This window comes from Calliopsis andreniformis, chromosome 9 (genome assembly GCF_051401765.1).
Source record: "Calliopsis andreniformis isolate RMS-2024a chromosome 9, iyCalAndr_principal, whole genome shotgun sequence".
NCBI classification, from domain to species: domain Eukaryota; kingdom Metazoa; phylum Arthropoda; class Insecta; order Hymenoptera; family Andrenidae; genus Calliopsis; species Calliopsis andreniformis.
The window spans coordinates 21,032,888-21,052,259 of record NC_135070.1 but is presented as its reverse complement, the minus strand read 5'-3'; the positions used below and the strand labels follow the sequence as shown (position 1 = coordinate 21,052,259).

General features: G+C 38.9%; 2 protein-coding genes across 3 annotated transcripts; one reads left to right on the top strand and one right to left on the bottom strand.

Annotated features, from left to right (window-relative positions):
- Positions 1 to 440: 440 nt before the first annotated feature.
- Positions 441 to 14,410, bottom strand: Didum (dilute class unconventional myosin). Of its 2 annotated transcripts, XM_076385428.1 has the most exons (22): positions 14,278 to 14,410; positions 14,073 to 14,200; positions 8,085 to 8,509; positions 7,696 to 7,996; positions 7,304 to 7,621; positions 6,731 to 7,219; positions 6,443 to 6,649; positions 6,245 to 6,370; positions 5,867 to 6,165; positions 5,187 to 5,805; positions 4,921 to 5,112; positions 4,482 to 4,844; positions 4,081 to 4,380; positions 3,900 to 4,005; positions 3,050 to 3,236; positions 2,468 to 2,666; positions 2,292 to 2,385; positions 2,086 to 2,139; positions 1,765 to 1,935; positions 1,015 to 1,690; positions 660 to 942; positions 441 to 581 (listed from the first exon to the last, which is right to left on the bottom strand). In XM_076385428.1, exons 2-22 carry the CDS (start codon positions 14,097 to 14,099, stop codon positions 462 to 464), a joined length of 5,556 nt encoding a protein of 1,851 aa, XP_076241543.1. In that variant the 5' UTR covers positions 14,100 to 14,200; positions 14,278 to 14,410; the 3' UTR covers positions 441 to 461. The 2 variants fall into 2 exon arrangements, with proteins under 2 accessions (XP_076241543.1, XP_076241544.1); XM_076385429.1 differs by lacking the exons at positions 2,086 to 2,139; positions 14,278 to 14,410 and having other exon boundaries at positions 14,073 to 14,196.
- A 1,307-nt stretch (positions 14,411 to 15,717) lies between these two features.
- On the top strand, positions 15,718 to 18,539 carry LOC143183701 (DC-STAMP domain-containing protein 2-like). Its single transcript, XM_076385377.1, has 9 exons — positions 15,718 to 15,866; positions 15,952 to 16,227; positions 16,309 to 16,459; positions 16,584 to 16,743; positions 16,830 to 17,093; positions 17,167 to 17,380; positions 17,452 to 17,767; positions 17,836 to 18,143; positions 18,212 to 18,539. The coding sequence occupies exons 1-9, from the start codon at positions 15,718 to 15,720 to the stop codon at positions 18,537 to 18,539; spliced, it is 2,166 nt and encodes a 721-aa protein (XP_076241492.1).
- Positions 18,540 to 19,372: the final 833 nt, after the last annotated feature.

Below are 19,372 nucleotides of genomic sequence, written 5' to 3'. Positions count from 1 at the left end.
CACTTCGTTTCATTTTACTTGCTTGCACTCTCTTGTAATGTCTGTCATTTTTTATTCAATTTAGATGTATTGTAAATTGCAAATTCCAACACAGCCTTATATCGACACCTCGTCAAGTCTCGACGTACATCGTGATCTGCTAAGACCAATGAAACATATATCCCTTTTTCTGTCACGTATGGAACATATTTTTTAAATCGATATTTTACGTGGGCATGGATAGGAGTTACGTGCCGTAAAATACAAGTTATCCGAGTAAAAAAAAAACATATAAAATGTGATATTGATAACCCGCTCGATGCGTTATCTAATTCAACCATAGTGATTGGCATGCTAATCCTGTCTTTTCTTCTTTTGTTTTCTTTAATAAATAGGCTATGCGACTTTGATTATTCGTTAGACGATTATTGAACTAAAAATTACATGCGCAGCGGGGCTTCTAAATTTTTGTTTTTCTATGATTACACCTTCTTGAGCATGGGCAAATGAAGTACTTCAGGTATCTCGATATTTTCCAATCGAATGTTCGATGGATTGAATGGGAATCTTACTGGATATGAATACATTAGCTCCATTAACAGCTGGAAAAAAAATCTCGTTCAGTGACTTTTCCATAAATGGAAATATTTTATTAACGATTAAAAGAAATTTAGACTTACTTGTTCGTTGTTTTCGCCACGTTCGTTCAACTTTACTTTCACCTTGTTAATGAATGAAACTGGTACTCGTGTCTCAAAATCATCGGCCGGAGTATAGAGATTCAAAATTTTCACTATTTGATTTGCTGTCAATTTATTGCACATCTCACACACAGAATTCACGTCCTCGTCCGTTTTACGCGCTTGCAGAAGATGTGCCGCCTGTATGATTGGTTGGAGAACTTCTGAAGCTGATTCTAATTGTCGATCTCTCGCCCATTGCTCCAAATGACTCAAATTATACCTGGAAATCATATTATATAATAAATAATTAGGTAGTAATGTTGAAAAGGGCCAGTAATTATTCCCCACGAACCTTATCTGCATGCCTTTCGTCCAATGACAAAGTTCGTTTCTCAAAAGTAAATTATTTAGAGCGCTGGCACACATGAAGTAAAAAAGCTGTTTGAATAGTTGCACAACAATCTCAGGATCAACTCCGTGATACTGAAGAGTTTTATACACTGATGTAAGCTCATCTAGAAGTTTGTCGAGTTTTTGCTGCGTGGATTCAGGCTCTTCTCCCATAGACGAAGATCTGGGTCGACCAGGTTTGTTAGAATTCAATCCCCCTATAGCCTCATGCTCGAGGAGAGCAGGCACGGTCAGAGCTTGAATCCTCTCCTTAAGATTGGTCACAATATTATTAAAGATCCAGAGTGCTACATTACTCAAGACGACTCGATACTCGCTCAAATCAAAATTTCTTAGACACTGCTCATTTTGCCTTGGTGTGTTTTCGATCTGGAACGGTTTGTCTCCAGAGTATTGTTTCATACTGTGTAATAGTCTTAGGGTATTGCTAAACCAAAGTACACTAGAGTCAAAGTCTTCGCGCTTTTTTACTACGCGTTTTACAGCATTGAGGTAGCCTGTTAATAGTAATCTAACTTTTTCATCATCATTTATACAATCTGTGTGTCTTATGCACATGAAAAGGATGTAGGCTGGCAAACCGGGAAGCAATGTAACTGCGACTCTAGGATTCAAATCTAGAAAAGGTTGTATAGTTTAAAATCCTGTTGGAAACATTCATGTATAATACCATAGTACTAATTGTATTTACCAATAACAAGATGACGTATTATTACACTGATGTCCTCTTTCCTAAACTCAAACATGCCCTCATAGTCCCTCTCTTTCTTTCGAATTGCTGGCATGTTACTTCCACTATCTGCTGAGTGACCAATGGAAGATATGATTGCGGAATCGCTCGTAGTCTCTATAGTATCTGGCACTACAAAAAAAGAGAATTACACGCTGATTTTATATTGTCTGCAAATTGGGCTTTGTCATAAAATAATGATGAATTCATGATCTACGGTGAATTTTAATTTGTGTAAGGTATAATTGTATAATAAAAACGAACAGTGGACCGTGCACTCACCGGCGCCCCTTGCAATATTAGGGCGATCCTTATGTTCCCTAGTATCGTCTCCGTCTTTGAAAGCATTTAAATGTTACAAAGATTTAATAATATATTTTTTTAGAGACAGCTTTTACACCTTACACCTTAGTACCATACTATTTATCAGGAACTATTTCTAGGTCAAGGAGGAATAATTACAGATATCTTTAATAACATATACTCACAGCCAGCATCTCTGAGACGTTTTGCTAGTATTTTGGATTGTTTTTTGAATTTCCTGCATTCATCCGCCAATTTATCATATTTCTCTTGCAGTTCCTATTATTTCAATTAATTTCATAGTTAATATCTATCGATTAAACCATTCTGAACAAACCCAAATGATCAATATTACACTCACCAAATTTTCAGATGTTAGCCTAGCAATTTCGTGTTGCATATAAGCCTCTGTCTGAGTCTGCGGTGACTTACTCAAATTCAGAGAAAGTAACTTCTGTTGCTTTTCGATTTCTTCGTGCAACCTGTCGATTTCTGCCCGCCATTCATCCCTTTGTGATCGCCAGCTTTTCTCTTTCATTTGAAGTTCGTCTTCTAATTGTCTTTAAAAGGAAAGTTAAAAAGAATCACAAAAATTGCCTCGGCGAACTTGTTTATCTAAATGCAATTATCCTATCATGAAGACTAATATTGAGTATTAGTGAATATTAGCGAATAAAGCGGCGAATTAGGTTTGTTTCCAGGGGAACATAAATCTATAATGTACACTGCATTTTCCCGGCTGAATAATATAAATGAGCATTAAGTGGGATCACTGGCTATTCGCGCCAAAGTATCGTCTCAACTCACTCTCTTGAGGCCTTTCGCTTTGTCTTAAGTCTACTGAATAATTGAAGTGCATGCACAAACGACAAAACCACGATTAGACACGGTGTTCTATTTCTATGAAAAATTATAGGGTAGAATCAGGAAATTCAAGATTTACCTGTTGATCTTCTTCTGTGTCTCAAAAGCAAGCACCAACTCCCCGTCTTCGTTTATAATGTCCACGTCGCGACCGTAATTCGAGCCTAAACTCTTCATTCTTCGTGTATTATCAGCCAGCACGCTGTGCAATTGGATGCATTCTTCTCTCCTTCTCTCAAGTTCCTCTTGAAGCGCATCGAATTGTTCTAAAATGGAAATTATTGATCGCACAACTGTCTATCGTGTTTCGCATTTCGGACAAAAGGTCACTGATTAAAAAACCAAACAAAATTGACGATTAATTCTTACTAAAATCTTTTATTGCCTGATACCTCATGTACGAAAAAGCAGATAGGGAGATTCCTCGGCTACTTATGTGCCTGTTTGAATTTCGACTAAATTTACTATACAGTTATTTCTTTTCATTTTATCTTGAAAAATCTATGTACACTTATAAATATCAATTTTTATCAGATATAACGTCTATAGATTGTAATCATACTAGTATCTCGAAGTGTTTTGATTTCAGAATCGCTGTCGAATTTCTAAATCTGCCTATTTAATGAAGAATAAAATTAGGAACAAGGCACGTAAATCACAATAATTTAACACAAAGCGGAAAATTGAGCAACATGCATAATTTTAAACACATGAAGGATAAGGGGTGCGAAAGCAAAAGTCTGCGAACTCTGGATGTATGTACAGTGTATTTATGTACAGCGAAGGAAATTAAAACAAAACAGAAAATGTTGCAGATTTCTGAGGAGTGAACTAAGCAAGCATAAGTGAACAGAATTTTTATGTGAATCATAGTAAACGGTATAGCAAATAATGAAAGCATTCTTTAGCCAGGCAAATTAACAAATTACCCATGAGATTTTGTTGTGCACTTCCTACGCCAGTTGTGGATACACTTTTCCTTAAAGTTCCTAAATCTTTCTTTAGTTGAGCGTTCTCCATTTCGAGTTCCTGAAGCTGCGAAACGTTTACGTGAAACAATCATCAAAACCTCGAGTTTGAATCAAATACTATCATAACGCGAGAAATTACCTTGAATGTGTCTTGTGTCCTCGAAGCATCTTCGGGACCGTCGCGCTCCAAATCTTCTACCATTCTAATCAATCTTCCTTTTTCCTTTTCAACGTCTTTCAACTTTTGTTGCAGTTTTAGAACAAGACCGATATCCACAGGAGCGTGTGCCGGCCCATTTGTTTCGGAAGGCGATTTATGCGGTTGAACCTCTCCGTCAGGTGGACTATCCGATCGTTGTTGACTCCAGTCGATCGTTTCTACTCGTGAGTAAGGAGTCGAGGAAGAAGCTGTTGATCTTACCGATCCGTAACCCAAATCCTTAGAGATTAAACACATAATCGATACAAATTACAAGAGAGATATAAATTTATCTGTAAAAATACTTGTATCGCTAAAAATTATACAGGAGTGTATCTTACGATATTCTGATCATCTTGTGGAAGATCTGTAGAGACAATTTGTCCACTACCACTGGAAGCATTGCTGAGAGAACGTGAGTGTGCAGGAGCATGCGACGCGAGTTTCTGCTCCAACATTTCAGCACGTTGTTCTAACTCAAGGTATTCTTTTAGTAGCCTCTGATAAGCTCCACGATCCTGGTCCTGGTCCAGCAGGAGTAGATCTTTTTCTTGTTCTAATCGATGCTTCAAGTTCTCCTCAGCACCGCGTTGATTATTTTTTAATCTTTCGTTCGCCACTGAAAGTTCTTTTCTTAACTTTTCAATCTCACCTTGAAGCTGTTTGTTTTCCTCTTCTTTCTCTTGAGTACTTCTTTCTTTATCCTAATGGAGATACAGTAAATTTAGTATTAGAAATAAAAGAAATTTCTTTCCGAAATTCGACCTATCATCTTAGTACCTGAAGAATGTCCATTTTCTCATCCCTCTCATTTTTCACCAACTCTAACATCTTCTCTAACTCCTTCTCTTTTTCTAATAGTACAGCATTCAATTTTTTATTTTCAGCATCTACGGATTTCAGTCCTTCAAGTTTGTGTTTTAAGTCTACCATATCGTTCTGAACACCCTTCAGCGAATGATTTTCCTTCGTCTAAAACGAATAAAAAAATTGCAATATCACTATATATATCTCTTTTTAGGAATAATACAAAATTTAAAACATACAAGTTCAGTGATTTTTTGCTGCAACTCAATAATTTTCTTTTCTAATCCCTTGTTCAGTGATTTAACATGTTCAACACTTCGCGCCTCGGCCTTCAATCTCCTAAACTCTTTCTTTGCCAAATATTTTCTGATACAACATTGAACTCTGATAATGTCTCTCAATTTCTTTTTGCATGCCATTCGCACAAGATATCCTCTAGCGAAGCGCTGAATTACGATTGCAGCAGCATTATCCTTCATCACCTCAAACCTTCGGCGTGCCATTTTTCCTCTACCATACGTTTGGATGCCGAGAATTGTGCGTTTTATCTGAAGATATCGACGCCTCTTCAGCCAACCCTTCACGCGAGCTTGAATCTTTATCGCGGCTCTTTCCTCCCTCACTGCTTGAGCTTTCTGTCTAGCGATGTAACCCCTACCATATCTTTGAAGACCCAACACGGCACGTCGTATCTTTTTGTACCTATTACGGCATATCAGACCTCGCACTGTCTTCTGTATCATGATGCAGGCATCACGCTGCCGTTCTGCTCGAAGCTTTTCCAAATAAGCCACTTGACCAGCTCGAAATAGGACCTTCGTTTTGCCGAATTTGAATTTGTCTTCATCTTTAATGTACCTAAAGTATTTACGTTTCAGTCTATCGTTGACTCGAGTTAATTCGAGAGAGGATGACCTACCTTTCTAAAATACGCCGACAAGTCTCTTTGAGATCGTCACGTCGAATGTCTTTGAACTTGCACAAACATCTATATCTAAGGAAGAATTCGCTATACGTCCTCTGACTTGGGAATCCTGCTGCAGATATTCGAATCGTCTCCAAAACGCCACAAGCTCGTAACTGCTGCACCGCGCGTACTGGGTTGTACTCGAAAGCTTCCTTCGTGTCATTCGGCTTGATGCAACGCACGTAGTGCGGAGTGGTTGCGTTTAATGTCGCCATTAACATGTTCAAGGAATCTCGGAATTGCGATCCTACCTGCAGACGTTATTCGACAAAGAATAAGAACCTATAATTCTTTTAAATAAGTTTAGAACAGGAAAGGTGAGGGATATACCGTTTTCTTGTTCTGTTTAGGCGTATTCGATACTGGCTTCTGAGCAGACACTTTTATTCTAACGTTTGGTGGTGGTACTCCTAGCTTTGGATCTTCATCGCTGAATAACTTCTTTAATAGTTTATTCTGAAACAGCAAATAACATTGTACTTTCGTTGTAGCAAACGTGGGATAGAAATATAAATCTATCGAACGTACTTGCCCATTTCGTAGTACATCGACTTGCTCCTCGATGACAGTGTCTCTGTTCTTCTCCAGAAATCCAACTGTCTCATACTGTACTAGATCAGCAAAATGATGTATCAGAAAAGCGGAAGTACCGAACCGTGGCTTTTCGAAATGCTTTGACTTCCCACATTTCGTATAAAGTTTTTCCGCCCAGGAGCTATCTGAACCTTTTGGCATCTGCGAGAATAACATTCGCGTAATAATTTCGCGCGACTCTTGCAGCAGATAGAAATTTAATGCATTATAAATTTTACTAACTCTGCACTCTTCGTCCAGTAGGTCCAGAATACCCAACTTCGTCTCGATAAGATCGATACACGGCTGGTTATCGTAAAAGTCTATGAAAGTCCACTCAATTTCCTCCCTAAGGTACTCCTCCTGCTCCAGCTTGAATACATGCTGGTTGAACTGTTGCTGAAGCTTTTCGTTTGCGTAATTTATGCAGAACTGTTCAAACGAATTGATCTCGAACGTCTCGAAACCGTAGATGTCGAGAACGCCGATGAAGCACTGCGGTTTGTTCTGCGATTGCAAGGAATTGTTAATACCAGTTACGATCCAATTAAACAATTCTGCATAAATATGTTTTGCTAGTGCGTCTCTAGCACCAATCGCTTGCTCTACATTCATTGGTTTCAGGAAGACTTCTCTCATCGATACGATTTTCCTATGGCACAGCCATTTTCGCATTGCATTTACATCTGTACCTAGTAATTCACTAATGACCAATAGATGCCTGTCGGATGGCTAAAAAAAATAAATGTCTAAATATACATTCAGTACGAATAAATAAATATTTCTGTTAAAATGATCAAATAGATTTGTATTTACAGAAATGTAACTGGCTTCAGTGTCAGCCTCCTTGCTCGAATTCTGTACTTCTGAATTCCCTATAGTTACATTTCCCAAATGCATTATGGCTGCTAAAATACGGAGCATGTCGTCTTGTTGCTTGGATGTGAATCCGAGCATGGTGAGTGCGTTAATCGTCTCTTCGAAACACGATAAGTCGTCTACACCATCTATTACTGGATTATTTCCTTGGTTCAGATAGAGGAACGCATTTTGATGACCTAAATGCAAGTGAGGAAGGCGTTTTGCGGCTGCGCACATTTGGTAAAATATGTGGTAATTCCTTTCCTCGTTTGCCTACAGAATTATTCGCTTTAACATTTATATCCAACGATTACATTCACTAATTACAGCATACTTAATAAACCAACCTGAAACACGACCCTTGATTTTTCAAGCAGGTACGTTCGCATGCTGGCACCCGTGATGTGATAATGTTTATTGAACTGAATCTCAATGAACTTCCCGAATCTTGAAGAATTATCGTTTCTTGTTGTTTTCGCATTGCCGATGGCCTCCATGATCGGTAAAGACGCAAGGACCTTTTTCTCGACCTGAGTTTCGGTCGTCGAACCGCCAACAGTGGCGAAATATCGCATCGTATATTTCGCGGAGACGGTTTTCCCGGCACCTGACTCTCCAGAAACGATAATGGACTGATCATGGCCCTCCCTACATTTATATCATGATATTCAGAATTACTCTCGAACGAGATAGCTTAAAACTGAAAATCTGAGAATTACAACGGATAGACTCAAACCTTTCCAATTTCGTGTAGGCCTCCTCGGCAACGGCGAATATGTGGGGCTCCAAATCGCCCATTGCCTGGCCCCTGTACGCCCAGATCGTATCATTTCCGTAAATTGGTAACTCATTGTACGGATTGAACGCGACTAAGACGATGCCACAATAAGTATAAATGGAATGTCGTTGAAAGCGAATCTGTAAATTGTAGAGAACGGCCGGTTCGTGAAGAAACGACAAGGACGTCAAATTATTCTCCCCTATAAGTATGTCAGGGTTCCTTAGGGGCGGAAGATCAGCATCTGTCTTTATTTCCAAAGTTTTCGTTTGATTCGAATCATCTGTGTGGACTTTCAAAGTCGGTTGCTTTAGTTTGTAATCCTCTAGAAGCCCTGCGCCTTCCCAAACCTTTTCCGGATGTGGTACCCATACTTTAGCACCCTAGACAACAGAGATTCATCTTCAGGAATTGCATTCTTATTTCATAGGAACTCTCGTCACAGTTTACGATGGCAATGTGTGCTACTAAAAATGCTGAAAATTTTCAGGGATAATGTACCGCTTCTAGCCATAGTCCTATGTATGAAGCAGAGCTTTTCAGCTACGTCAATGAGTTTGCAGTGGTTAATTACTTCGCGTCTGAATCTGCGTATGAAAAGATGACCCGCTTCTCTTTTTTGTACGAGGTACGTCTGAAAATGAGGTCAACGATACACAGTAAATCGATTTCGACGCTCACGGTGCCAAATCAGGATTGGATTATAGTACTTAAAAATCGAAATTAAATTTAAATCAATTATTCTGCTTATCAATCGAAACGAATGTACGAATGAATTGAATTTTTTTTAAGGCAAACAAATCTGTAACGGTATGAACGAGTTAGTGTCCCAACATTGTACTGGTAATACAAGGGAAACACGAAATGTTAAAATGTACTGTTAGCAGCCATAGCGTTCAGCTGAAAGGATGATTACGTGATCTGAAGGAATATCGAGCAACGGTAAAATTCAGTATTTTCTTGTGCGTTTGTCTTCTAACCGACGAGGGCAAATTATTAGAACGTTATTCGTAACCAAAATAGTGACTCAATAGTTCAGGCACGTTTAGAAATGAGCGAAAAGTAACCATGAACTCATGATCCACTTTCGCATGTCAACTATTACGCAAAACAATTTGGAGGACAGCAGTCAAAGCAACTGAAAAAGAAATTTACTTTTGACAAAACTGTGTGATGGATTATAATGAAGTCATCTTTTACGCTCACTGGTCATTTTTGCGTTTGCATTTTCAGGTCAGTTGATTGCTGAATGTGTAAAATAAAGTTTCATAATTACACGCGCGTAAACAGACGCATCATTGCTCGAAAAGCTTCATCAAATCTGCTCTGATTTTAAAGTCTGTGGAAAGAAAAACTTGAATACTGGAGAATTTTATTCTTCGATATTCTCTATTTTTTTGTATGCTGGTTGACTTCGAAGAAATCGTTCCCATACTTTCTATGTATCCCAAATGTCGATTAGCCTTGTAAGTCTTGCTTGTGGAAAGGTACAGAAAAAGCAGAACTCTAGCATGTTCCCACGCAGCTCGTTAATTTGAAAGGTGTTCACAATGAGGAATTGAACCGCCTCACGGTTGAGTTTACACGGGACAATTAGGATGTTCAAAGATGAGAATTCCTGACTTTCCCTTTTCTTTCGTGAATAATTAATGTTCTCTATCCTTTCACAGCTCCCGTGAATTACGTAACATAAAATTGGGCACGCGAATTTCTCGTATTCATTCATGAACATGAAGATTCGTATTGGGCGAGAATTGTGCGCGCTATTTGCCGTTTGTCTGATACCACGATCAATTCTGATTCAGATGTATGACAACTTCAAACAGAATTTTTATTTTTGAAAAGTTTTGTATTTAATGCAAAAGAGGAGAAATTTTGACAAACGTGTTTGTAAATATTCCAATATTTCACAAGAATACTGAAGTATTAGTTTCAAAAATAAATACTTCTTCTATATTGTCGAGTTTTAATGACTCTGTAAATGTAGTTCGCTCACATGTTGTGTCTGAGCTTTGCCAGGCTACTACCGATCTACGGCTTCTGTCGCGTTCCGCCCACGACTCATTTCAATGTTTAAACTACGCAACTTTCTTACTGCTACCGCATTAAAAACTTCCGCATCGCTCATTATATCAATACTGGGTCAAACATAACAATGTTTTCCGACACCTGTTTGTCAATATTGAGTGCAGTTATACTATAAACAAATTCGTAGTTTCAGCGAATATCAGTCATATGAAACTTAAAAGAAATTTATTTAAAAATTTAAAAAGATTATAATTAAAGCTTAACAGTAATTGAATTTGACAAGCTTCAAACTGGTTTCAAGATACGTTTGAAAATAGAAAGAGGATGAGGCATACCTGTCTTATCTATAACAGTGAGGCCACGCGGCAATGAATCACTCTACCACAGAATTTCCTCAGCAAAATTGATACGAAAGCCGTAGAGGAAATACGCTTTCGATGTTACGAATATAAAATTTATTTTTCTGTAAACTGCACTCTTTATCTTTAAAACGAAACATTACTTGTTGTGTAACAGTTCTAGCTATCGTTAACAAAGCTCGAACACGCGACATTTACCAATATTTACTCTGACTTCATTCCCACTTGTACGTAGGTTCCTGTATTTGCTTGGAAAGTCACCATAGCAAAGTACTCGCGAAGCTATCCAGCGCGAAAGGGTACCTAAAAATGAAGAGTATTTTACAGCGAATACCAAATGCATTCAAAGCATTACGCTGCGCTCGGAGACCGCTTGACGTCGTGTTTGTCGTTTGTGAGATCGATCGTAGTAGCTTGACGTCGTTGCTCCTGAGAAACGCGGCTCCCCGTTATTGAGAATAACCGGGTCAAGTTTCCTACCCACGTACGTTTTTTACACGTACATTGAAATTGGCATCGTTGACACTGGCAGCTCGCTCGCTACGTGTCACTAGCACGGTGTGCCACCATCAGTTTCCCTTTCGACAAGCTAGTGATAATGATGTTGCCGACACAGGGACCCTTTACCAGATCACCTGTTTAATGATTGCGAACCGTCAGCTAGACCGTGAAATATTTTTTACCCTCAATTTTGATTAAATTGTATTTGAGTTTTTTTTCAGAAACTGTGGGTTTCAAAGTTAATATTTAGCTTTTAAAAGAATCGAAGAAAAATCTTTCGATATTCGCACAACACTATCATATATTATCTTCCGCATTCATGGTGCTATCTATTACAGTTACGAAGTGGTCGCTGATACCGTGCCGCGTGTACAGCAATGCAAAGTAGAACTAGAAATGTAAATTTCGATGTTAGTGTTCGTTGAACAAAGTTTCCGACCGTGAGAACATGAGTTCATACTTTCAACGGTGTTTTTATTGAGTAAGATCGCGAAACGAGACACCTCCGTGGGAGATTTCTACGAGGAATCTTCCTTTTTCACGGAGACTGCACAAAAATGCAACCGTAACGTTGTATTTAATCGAGCAAGAGTTCCATTGTGCGGGAAATCGTTGTGCTAGTCATCGTATCGCGATTCAAGTTCATTCTCTTGAGAACTCACCAAGTAAATAGGTCTAGAAAAAATGCAAAGATATCTACCCCAGAAATGCAATAACGAATACTGCTATTTAAAATATCCAAAAAAATAGCATAATTTATTCCTGTAAAATGGTTGCGTTTTAAGCAAATTTAAAAAACGATTTTTAATAATGTTGTTTTTATATGCTGTAACCTTTCACTAGGGGCACCTGAGAGAAATTCTGAAGGAAGTGTTGGTTGACCTATGAGATGAAATCTCACGGGGGAACAGGCAATAGAATCTACGACCGTGCCTTCGTCTCCTCTCGCGAAGAGGCACGAAGAAGAAGCAAGGAGAACGACCTATACCAAGACGTTTTGCTTTTCTGTTCTGAGAGAAAGGGAACCGTGGTTGTCCGTGAGCGAAGTCTAGCGATCACGTTCCTCGAACTGATCGTGCGAGCAACAGTTTCGAATGGGGTAGCTTACCTTTAAATGTAAAGGTGCGATTGGGCTCTGTCTCGTGTTTCAGGTCATTGCATAATACAATTTCATTATTGTCCTGTATATCCGTACTAATAGTCCATGTTATAGGTGGTTATCGTTCTAATCAAATTTCTTTGTGATTGGTGACTGCTAAAATTTCAGTTAGCAAAGGTGACGAAATAACTGAAACACGACTTAGAGTAAATAAAAGACCATCTGGAAAACGTCTAGATCAATACACGTGTTTTATATAAACGGTAGTTGTCCCTGAGTTTAAGTGTACCTACAGACATCGCGTCAATCATGAATATAATTTTTTTTCTTATTATCTCTTCGTTTATCACGAACTTTACGCGACAAATTTTCTCGTAATTCACAGTACCTAACTGAGTAATAAAAGTTGTAGTAAATCTTAAACCATCCCCATAATATAAGTCAGCAAAAATGAAAAACTGTACATAGCGTGTACGATGATAAAGTGGCAGATATCTCCAAAAGCAAACTCTATTTTCATCGACTGACTATTCTCATACTATTGTACTCCGAAAACACTCCTATGTCAAATGCTTTTAGCAAGTGGCTTTAATAAAAGAACACGGTATTAATTCCGATTTCACGTCACTTTCTAACCGTTCGTACAACAATCAACTAAACGACGCTTTTGTTTACGGTACATTAGATTCCATTAACGAATATGCGAACGGTATTTTATGTTCGAGAACATGAAGCAAACGTTTCGATGTGACACTTCTTTGTCAAGTGGTGGTTCGTTTGCACACAACGGACGCTATCGTGTATGTCGACCTAACTGTAACAAGCGTAATCATGCCACCTGATTTTGAAGCAGAATTTAGGACTTGAATCGCGGGATTCCTCACGAGGATTATTGATTTCAATTTTGAAATGAAACTTCTGAAGCTTCGAACATATGTGACTTTCCCTCTCGACTACTTTCTGTTATGTTCTTCAACTATTCGCTACATTCGTACAATGGTCAAGAAATAATCAGTTTCGAAGTCTGTCTATGAAAAGAAACGACTCCTTCGTGAAAGTGAACTCGATTATTTATAGTTTATATATTTTATCATTCTCTGCAGAAAAGTTAGACGCTAAAGAACGTTACAAATTACTTATACACAAGCTTAAAGAAGCAGACACCTCTCGTGAAAGTTGTTCCTAGGTCTAGCCTGAGAAAGACACCTTCACTTGAAGCCGATGATGCTTACCTCTCGATTAATTGGAGCGATATATTGTATAGTCTGCAATTATCCCAAATAATAAACCTTGAGTATTATGATTCAGATTTATTGGAAAGAAAGTGTATGTTATTCGGGAGAAGGAACGAACCGAAAATCGATAGAGACTTGTAAAATCTACTTGTGCCAGATACTCACTTCTAAATGACTAGGTATAAGTTTGTGCAATTTTAATATGAAAGATGCCTCGAAGAGAGACGAAAATACTCTATACTTTTTAAAACCTTTACAATTTTCAGAAATGTTTGGCCGTGCGTGTACATTACTTATACTTCTAAGATTGTTTGCTCAAAGACATCCTTTCGACTTCACGAGTGTACAGCAAAGCAAATTCAGTCCCTCGGCAATTAATCGAGACTAAACTTGTACCGTATTATAAAATAAAACATGAAAATTAGTGAATTCTCTGTATGGATCGATATTTTCCACGCAGTTTCTACTATGTATGTAGCTCGTCCTTCACTGTCGAAACTGGTCCGTTTAACAGTCGTATCCCAAGCTGTATGCTCTATAACAGAGCGAACCCTTCACTTGTAGTTTCTAGGGAGGGTTTACAAAGCAGAGATTACAAATGTCAAGAGACAAACTCGTCAGGACATTGCTAAACCAGTTGCCAAAGTAAAACTGGATCCGAGTACCTGCGAGGAACGGCAGAGAGGGTCCATAAAGAGATAATTTGGAACGCCTTGTGCTGTACCTTCACGTATAACTCCCTCGTAGTCATCTTTGATGGTCCAGGTGCTCGCCTAGGTCAGGTCAGGTCAGGTACAAACAAGGTGAGCAGCACCCACAGTCACACACGACTTCATGCATTCACGCACACACCTGATAGGACACAGATAAGAGTACCTACGACATTTGTCGTTTGAACTCGAAAAATCCGTATGTGTTATGACGAGTACCACAACTTTCCTTCGGTCGTACAGTACATCCTGGTGTCACCTGAGCTGTGGTCACGGCATGTTTTTGTTTTTATTTTTTTCTCTCTCAGTCTCAGGTAGTCTTGCCCTGCCTCGCTTCACGAAGATCCAGAATCGCAGGAAAATCGAGGGATTGCCGAATAAATCGTAAGAATCGGAGCGCCGTTTGGATTCTCTTTATTTCTCTGGACCACTCGACAACCCTGTCGCTTTTTCAAAACTTGTCGATTCGAATCATCAATCACGGACCACTGACAAGTAGATTTCACGAAAATCGTTCCTTCACGTAAACGTCGTACGACGGCACTGCCACCAGCTGGTTCGTTATCGGGTTTGGATTCGGCGCCCCTCTTCGTCTCCTTGCTCGTCAACTCTTCGGCTCGAGGCCCGAGGTAACCTTCTTCCTCCTGCTTGTTCCTACTTGCTACAGCTCTTGCTGTCTTCCTCTAATGATCGAACCACGAGTTCCGCGCCATCTAACAGGGCAATCGTACAGCGACACGAATTCTATGTCACCTGTCCGTTTTGCGGATCTTTCCTTTGGATTTGTATATTAACTACAAAACGCGATGAAGACTAGACTTACGATCGCAATCGAGTTATACGACAGACCTATCATCAAACGTAACTTTTCGTCGGCTACTCGTAACTCGTTAGGTCCTGATCTTTTTTTCCCACTTTTCTGTCACATATAACGTTATCGATTCAGGGTAAAATAAGATCGTAACGCTACTAGTGGTAGGAATTAAAATTAAATATTACCGGGAATACTTCAAATTTAGAGGAATGTAACAAATATATTGGATACATTATTATGTTAATAAATGCATTAGTTATGAAAAGCGAACGATGGAAGAAGCAAATTAAGGAATAATTAGATGACTTACATTATAATTACTTTCCTTCGATCGGACTCCGATTGGATACCGATTGCTTGTACTAGCCCTTGGTCTACCCCTTGGATTTGTTCTGGGACTAGCCCTAAGACCAGTCCTTGGAGTAGCTCTTGATCAGGTCCTTGACCTACCCTCTATCTTGGCTCTATATGGATCTATTCTGTACCCTGTAGCTCGTCCATCATTATACCTTTGCAATCGCAATCAAATCAGAGAAATCATTGTTTTAATTTTAATTCCTATCGCTAGCTGCGTTATAATCTTATTTCAGACTGAATCGGTAATGTTGGATGTGATATGCATAGGGGCGTCTAATCACGCTATTCTTCTGAATCGTTTGATTCATTAGAAATGTGACGGATAAACTTGCTGAACTATATTGTATGTATGTATTGTTGTTAAACTGATCGTATATAACAAATCAATTATATAGTCAACGATGGATTTTCAACCCAGACGAACCGAAAGTTCCTTTCAATTCTAGTTAGCAGTAAGATATATTACTTGACAGACAAACAGTTGGATCATGGCATTTTTCCAATTGGTTCTGAAAGCCAGGAAGTTAGAAAAAGTAAGGCTAAGATACGAGGATGAAAAATTGAGATCGATCGAGATCTCAAAAGGTGCCAAGCCTCGATACACTTTGAAACAGCGGATTCGCCTGAAAAAGTTCTGGTAAGATTCGAATTTTTCCATCCTACTTTATTCAATACTTAATCTTACTTTTTGCTGAAATCATATGTACTTGTAATTTTGACAGGCTCAAGAAAAAGGTTAAGAATTTATGTGGTAAAATCTTCTCCGTTCCAAAAGATTTTTGGCTTTATAAAAAAATCGTTGCGATTCGTACCGACGGTACAGTAGAAAATTATGTCGCAAAGAGTTTCTTCGGATTCTTCGGTGGAATACTTCTTACGTACATTTTTTTTGTATTCTTTGTTTTACAATTAAAATTTAAGCTTTCGTCGGCGACATTTCTGTGTACCATTATAGGTATAATTCTAACTCTTGGCCTGGCGTTTTCGCTTCGAGTTCGGTAAAGCAGACATTAACTTCACATGGTAGCCATATTTATACCTTCTACTAGTCAGTGAATTTTCCACGTCCACTATTTCAGCTGCGTTGTGCTTCTGTTATTGCCACAATTTTTCTCAAAGAGAGGGAGACAAGCTCTGGTGGCGTACGCCTTTATTCTAGCCTTAACTGGGCCGGTGAAGAACATTTTGCACAACACTAGTGTCCTTTCGGAGTCACTGACCTGTACGCAAGTACGCTATCATTTTCTGTCATTAAATTCCTTGCTTACGGTGATCGAGCAACAAAAGTAGATATTCTTGCTTATTGCATTCTTAATCGGTAACGTTGCATTGAAGAAACTCTCTCATTTTCTAGGAACAGTTAAAAGAGGCGGTGAAGACAGTGGTAGATTTAGCGAAACAACCATTTTATGCTCTGAGAGACGCAATATCGAAAGTCATAAAGTCAGTTAAAGCGGTCGTAAAAAGAATTAAACAGACTCTTATTGCGATCAAACGGATCGTTCTCAGTATACGTACGTGTGAAGACGTAGGAGCCGATCGTACATTTGTTAAACAATCCCGATATAACTATTGAAACGAATGTTTTTTTTCATTCTAGTTCGAATTATCACCTCGGTATTCCAGTGGCTCGGAAGCGTCATAAACATGTGTAACAAGAAATTAGGCACGCCCTTTGATAGGTGTCAAAACGTGTTCGAGGGTGCGGTCGCTGATTGTAAAGCAAAATTAGGGCCAATTGTTGGACTTGTTTGCAATTTGACCTACATAGTCAGCGCTCTCTGTTACGTAGTAAAACCATTGGATTTCATTTGCATGCTGGTCTCTTACATCGCCGACACGGTGGTTGGTGTAGTGCGAACTAGTGAGTACTTTTCTATAAATTATGAAGTAATCTTCAATTTACCTTAATGAACTCTGGTATCGTTCGATTACAGAAATAAAAAGATTCACAATGCACATGAAGGCAATGTTTTATGTTAAAGTGAAATTCTCCCATTCGTTTCATTTCGAGACGAATCAGAGTAAAACAGTAGAAGAAGTATCGACAGGTATCGTAACGGAGATACGCTCACGGACCGACAAATTCTTCGGTTTTTTTAACTGGATGAGCTTGCTCACCTCATTATTCACATTTATTATTATACTCAAGTAATTGAAACAATTTTTTATTTTATTCAAAAAGAAAAAGATCTCATTCAGAAGATACAAAATACTTACAGAGTATTACGTTACCGTTACAAATGGTTGACCAGCGACCGATTTGACAATCGATATATAACAAACGACCTACGTACAATCGATTTAATAAGAGCGCGCCAGGATAAGGAAACTATACTACCACTGAATCCAAGAGAAAGGAACAGATATGTACCACTGTCCTCCGTTATGTTGATCAAACCAGAAAAAACTAAGTTAGCGAGATCTATTGTATTTTTGGGTTTGGCCACGATCAAATTACTCGCCTATATGGCTATAGATTACAGTCTTTACTGGGTGTTGTACACTATTCAACTTCACGGACGGTTCCAAAGTAAGGTAAGCAAATGATGTCAAAATTTGTTCGGAAATGCTATTCGACAAGTGAAAATGTGAAGAATCTATAGGTTGAAAAACCGAACGTAGTGACTGTACACGTCTCTGGAGACGGCTACCTGTCGGACCTATACAAAAGCATCGTCAGAGCATTCACACCTCAAGGGAAAGAAACTGAAATCGACACGTTGATTTGTCTACCGGAGCCCGTGACGCCTGATATGGACAAATATACTCAAATTATTGTCTTAATAGTTCTCTTTTGGTTTATCGCATTTTTCGAACCATATGGCTTACGACTCAGAAACGTAGTTATGTGTCAATACTACCCTGACAGAGCGAGGCAACGAGCAGCCTGGCTGTACAATCATATCATCAGGTAATAAAATTTGAATTACTGTTTTATGCACTCAAGATTTTCGTTATTTCAAAAAATAAATCAATTAGGTCGAGGGGAAATTTTTTAAAGTTTGCTAGACGTCAACTTCGCCGAAAATTCGGCCTAGCCAATGATGAGAAAATCGAAGAAGTAACCTTAAGAGAGAGACTATGGGCGACGTGCCCATTCCTGAACATCTTTTTTCCATTGAAGAGGAATGTGTGCCTGTTATGTAGCGCGGTTGAACGTCCTGATAATCCTCACGTAAAATGCTCAACCCCTGGTTGCGTAGGTCTGTTTTGTACGCAATGCTTCGCAGATTTACAGAACATATGCACAATTTGTCGGTCACCGATCGAATATGGAGATTTATCTGACATCAGCGAGGAAAAGTGAGTCGTCAGATATTAATCAAAAGCTTTGGAAAGTCTGCGAATGATTTCCTGCTTTATCTTTGACGTTAGAGATTCTTCGGAAGATGAGCTTCCAGTTATAAGAGAGAAAGTAGAAAAATCTGAAGTAGTAGAAGGTACACTGAAGGAGGAAACAGAAGATGAAGAAGTTGAGGGAGAAGAGGAACAGCCAGAGGAAGAGGAGGAAGAGGAAGAGCCAGGGGAAGAAAAAAAAGAAACAGAAGAAGAACCAGAAACAGAACAAGAGCCGGAAACAGAACAAGAACCAGAAACAGAAGAACAACTAAAAGAAGAAGTGCTAGAAAGAGAACCAGGAGAAAAAAAAGAAGCAGAAGAAAGGAAAAAGGAAGTGAAAATAAAACCGGAAGAAAAAATGAAAGTTGAAAAGGATGTAGCTGAACAAACCGATGAAAAATACATCGATGTCTCTGATCCGAGCTCTGAATCTAGTTATAGTTACAGTGAGAATCAGACGGGTCAAAGAATACTTTTTTACATTCAACTAAAATAAAAAATTCAGCACCTTTAACCGCTTTAGCATACCAAGACGAATCTCCGAGAGAAGAAGAGGTAGTGAGACGAAGGGAACCGTTTAGGGACATCGAAGCGCAGAAGATTAGAGACGACGTAACAATTCAAGTAACGTCATTATCGATTTTTTGAGCAATTTCTTTTACGACCGTTTTATTGGCTTCCTCTATTTCGGCTTCAGATATTTAATGAACCGTTCGTAAAGGAATCGTCAAGCTCGTGCTGCGAGTCCCCGCCTTGTTTCGTGGTAAGAGCACGTAGGAAAGTCCGTGCCAGATTGAAAAA

Excerpts from the sequence above, each read along its gene's own strand:
- LOC143183701 (XM_076385377.1), top strand. The coding sequence starts at position 15,718 with ATGGCATTTTTCCAATTGGTTCTGAAAGCCAGGAAGTTAGAAAAAGTA. Across the intron at positions 16,744-16,829 it reads ACGGATCGTTCTCAGTATAC|TTCGAATTATCACCTCGGTA; the intron begins GTACGTGTGAAG and ends TTTTCATTCTAG. Across the intron at positions 17,381-17,451 it reads ACATTTATTATTATACTCAA|AGTATTACGTTACCGTTACA; the intron begins GTAATTGAAACA and ends AAATACTTACAG.
- Didum (XM_076385428.1), bottom strand. The coding sequence starts at position 14,099 with ATGACTACGAGGGAGTTATACGTGAAG. Across the intron at positions 2,667-3,049 it reads ACACAGAAGAAGATCAACAG|ACAATTAGAAGACGAACTTC; the intron begins GTAAATCTTGAA and ends TTCCTTTTAAAG. Across the intron at positions 943-1,014 it reads ACGAAAGGCATGCAGATAAG|GTATAATTTGAGTCATTTGG; the intron begins GTTCGTGGGGAA and ends TATGATTTCCAG.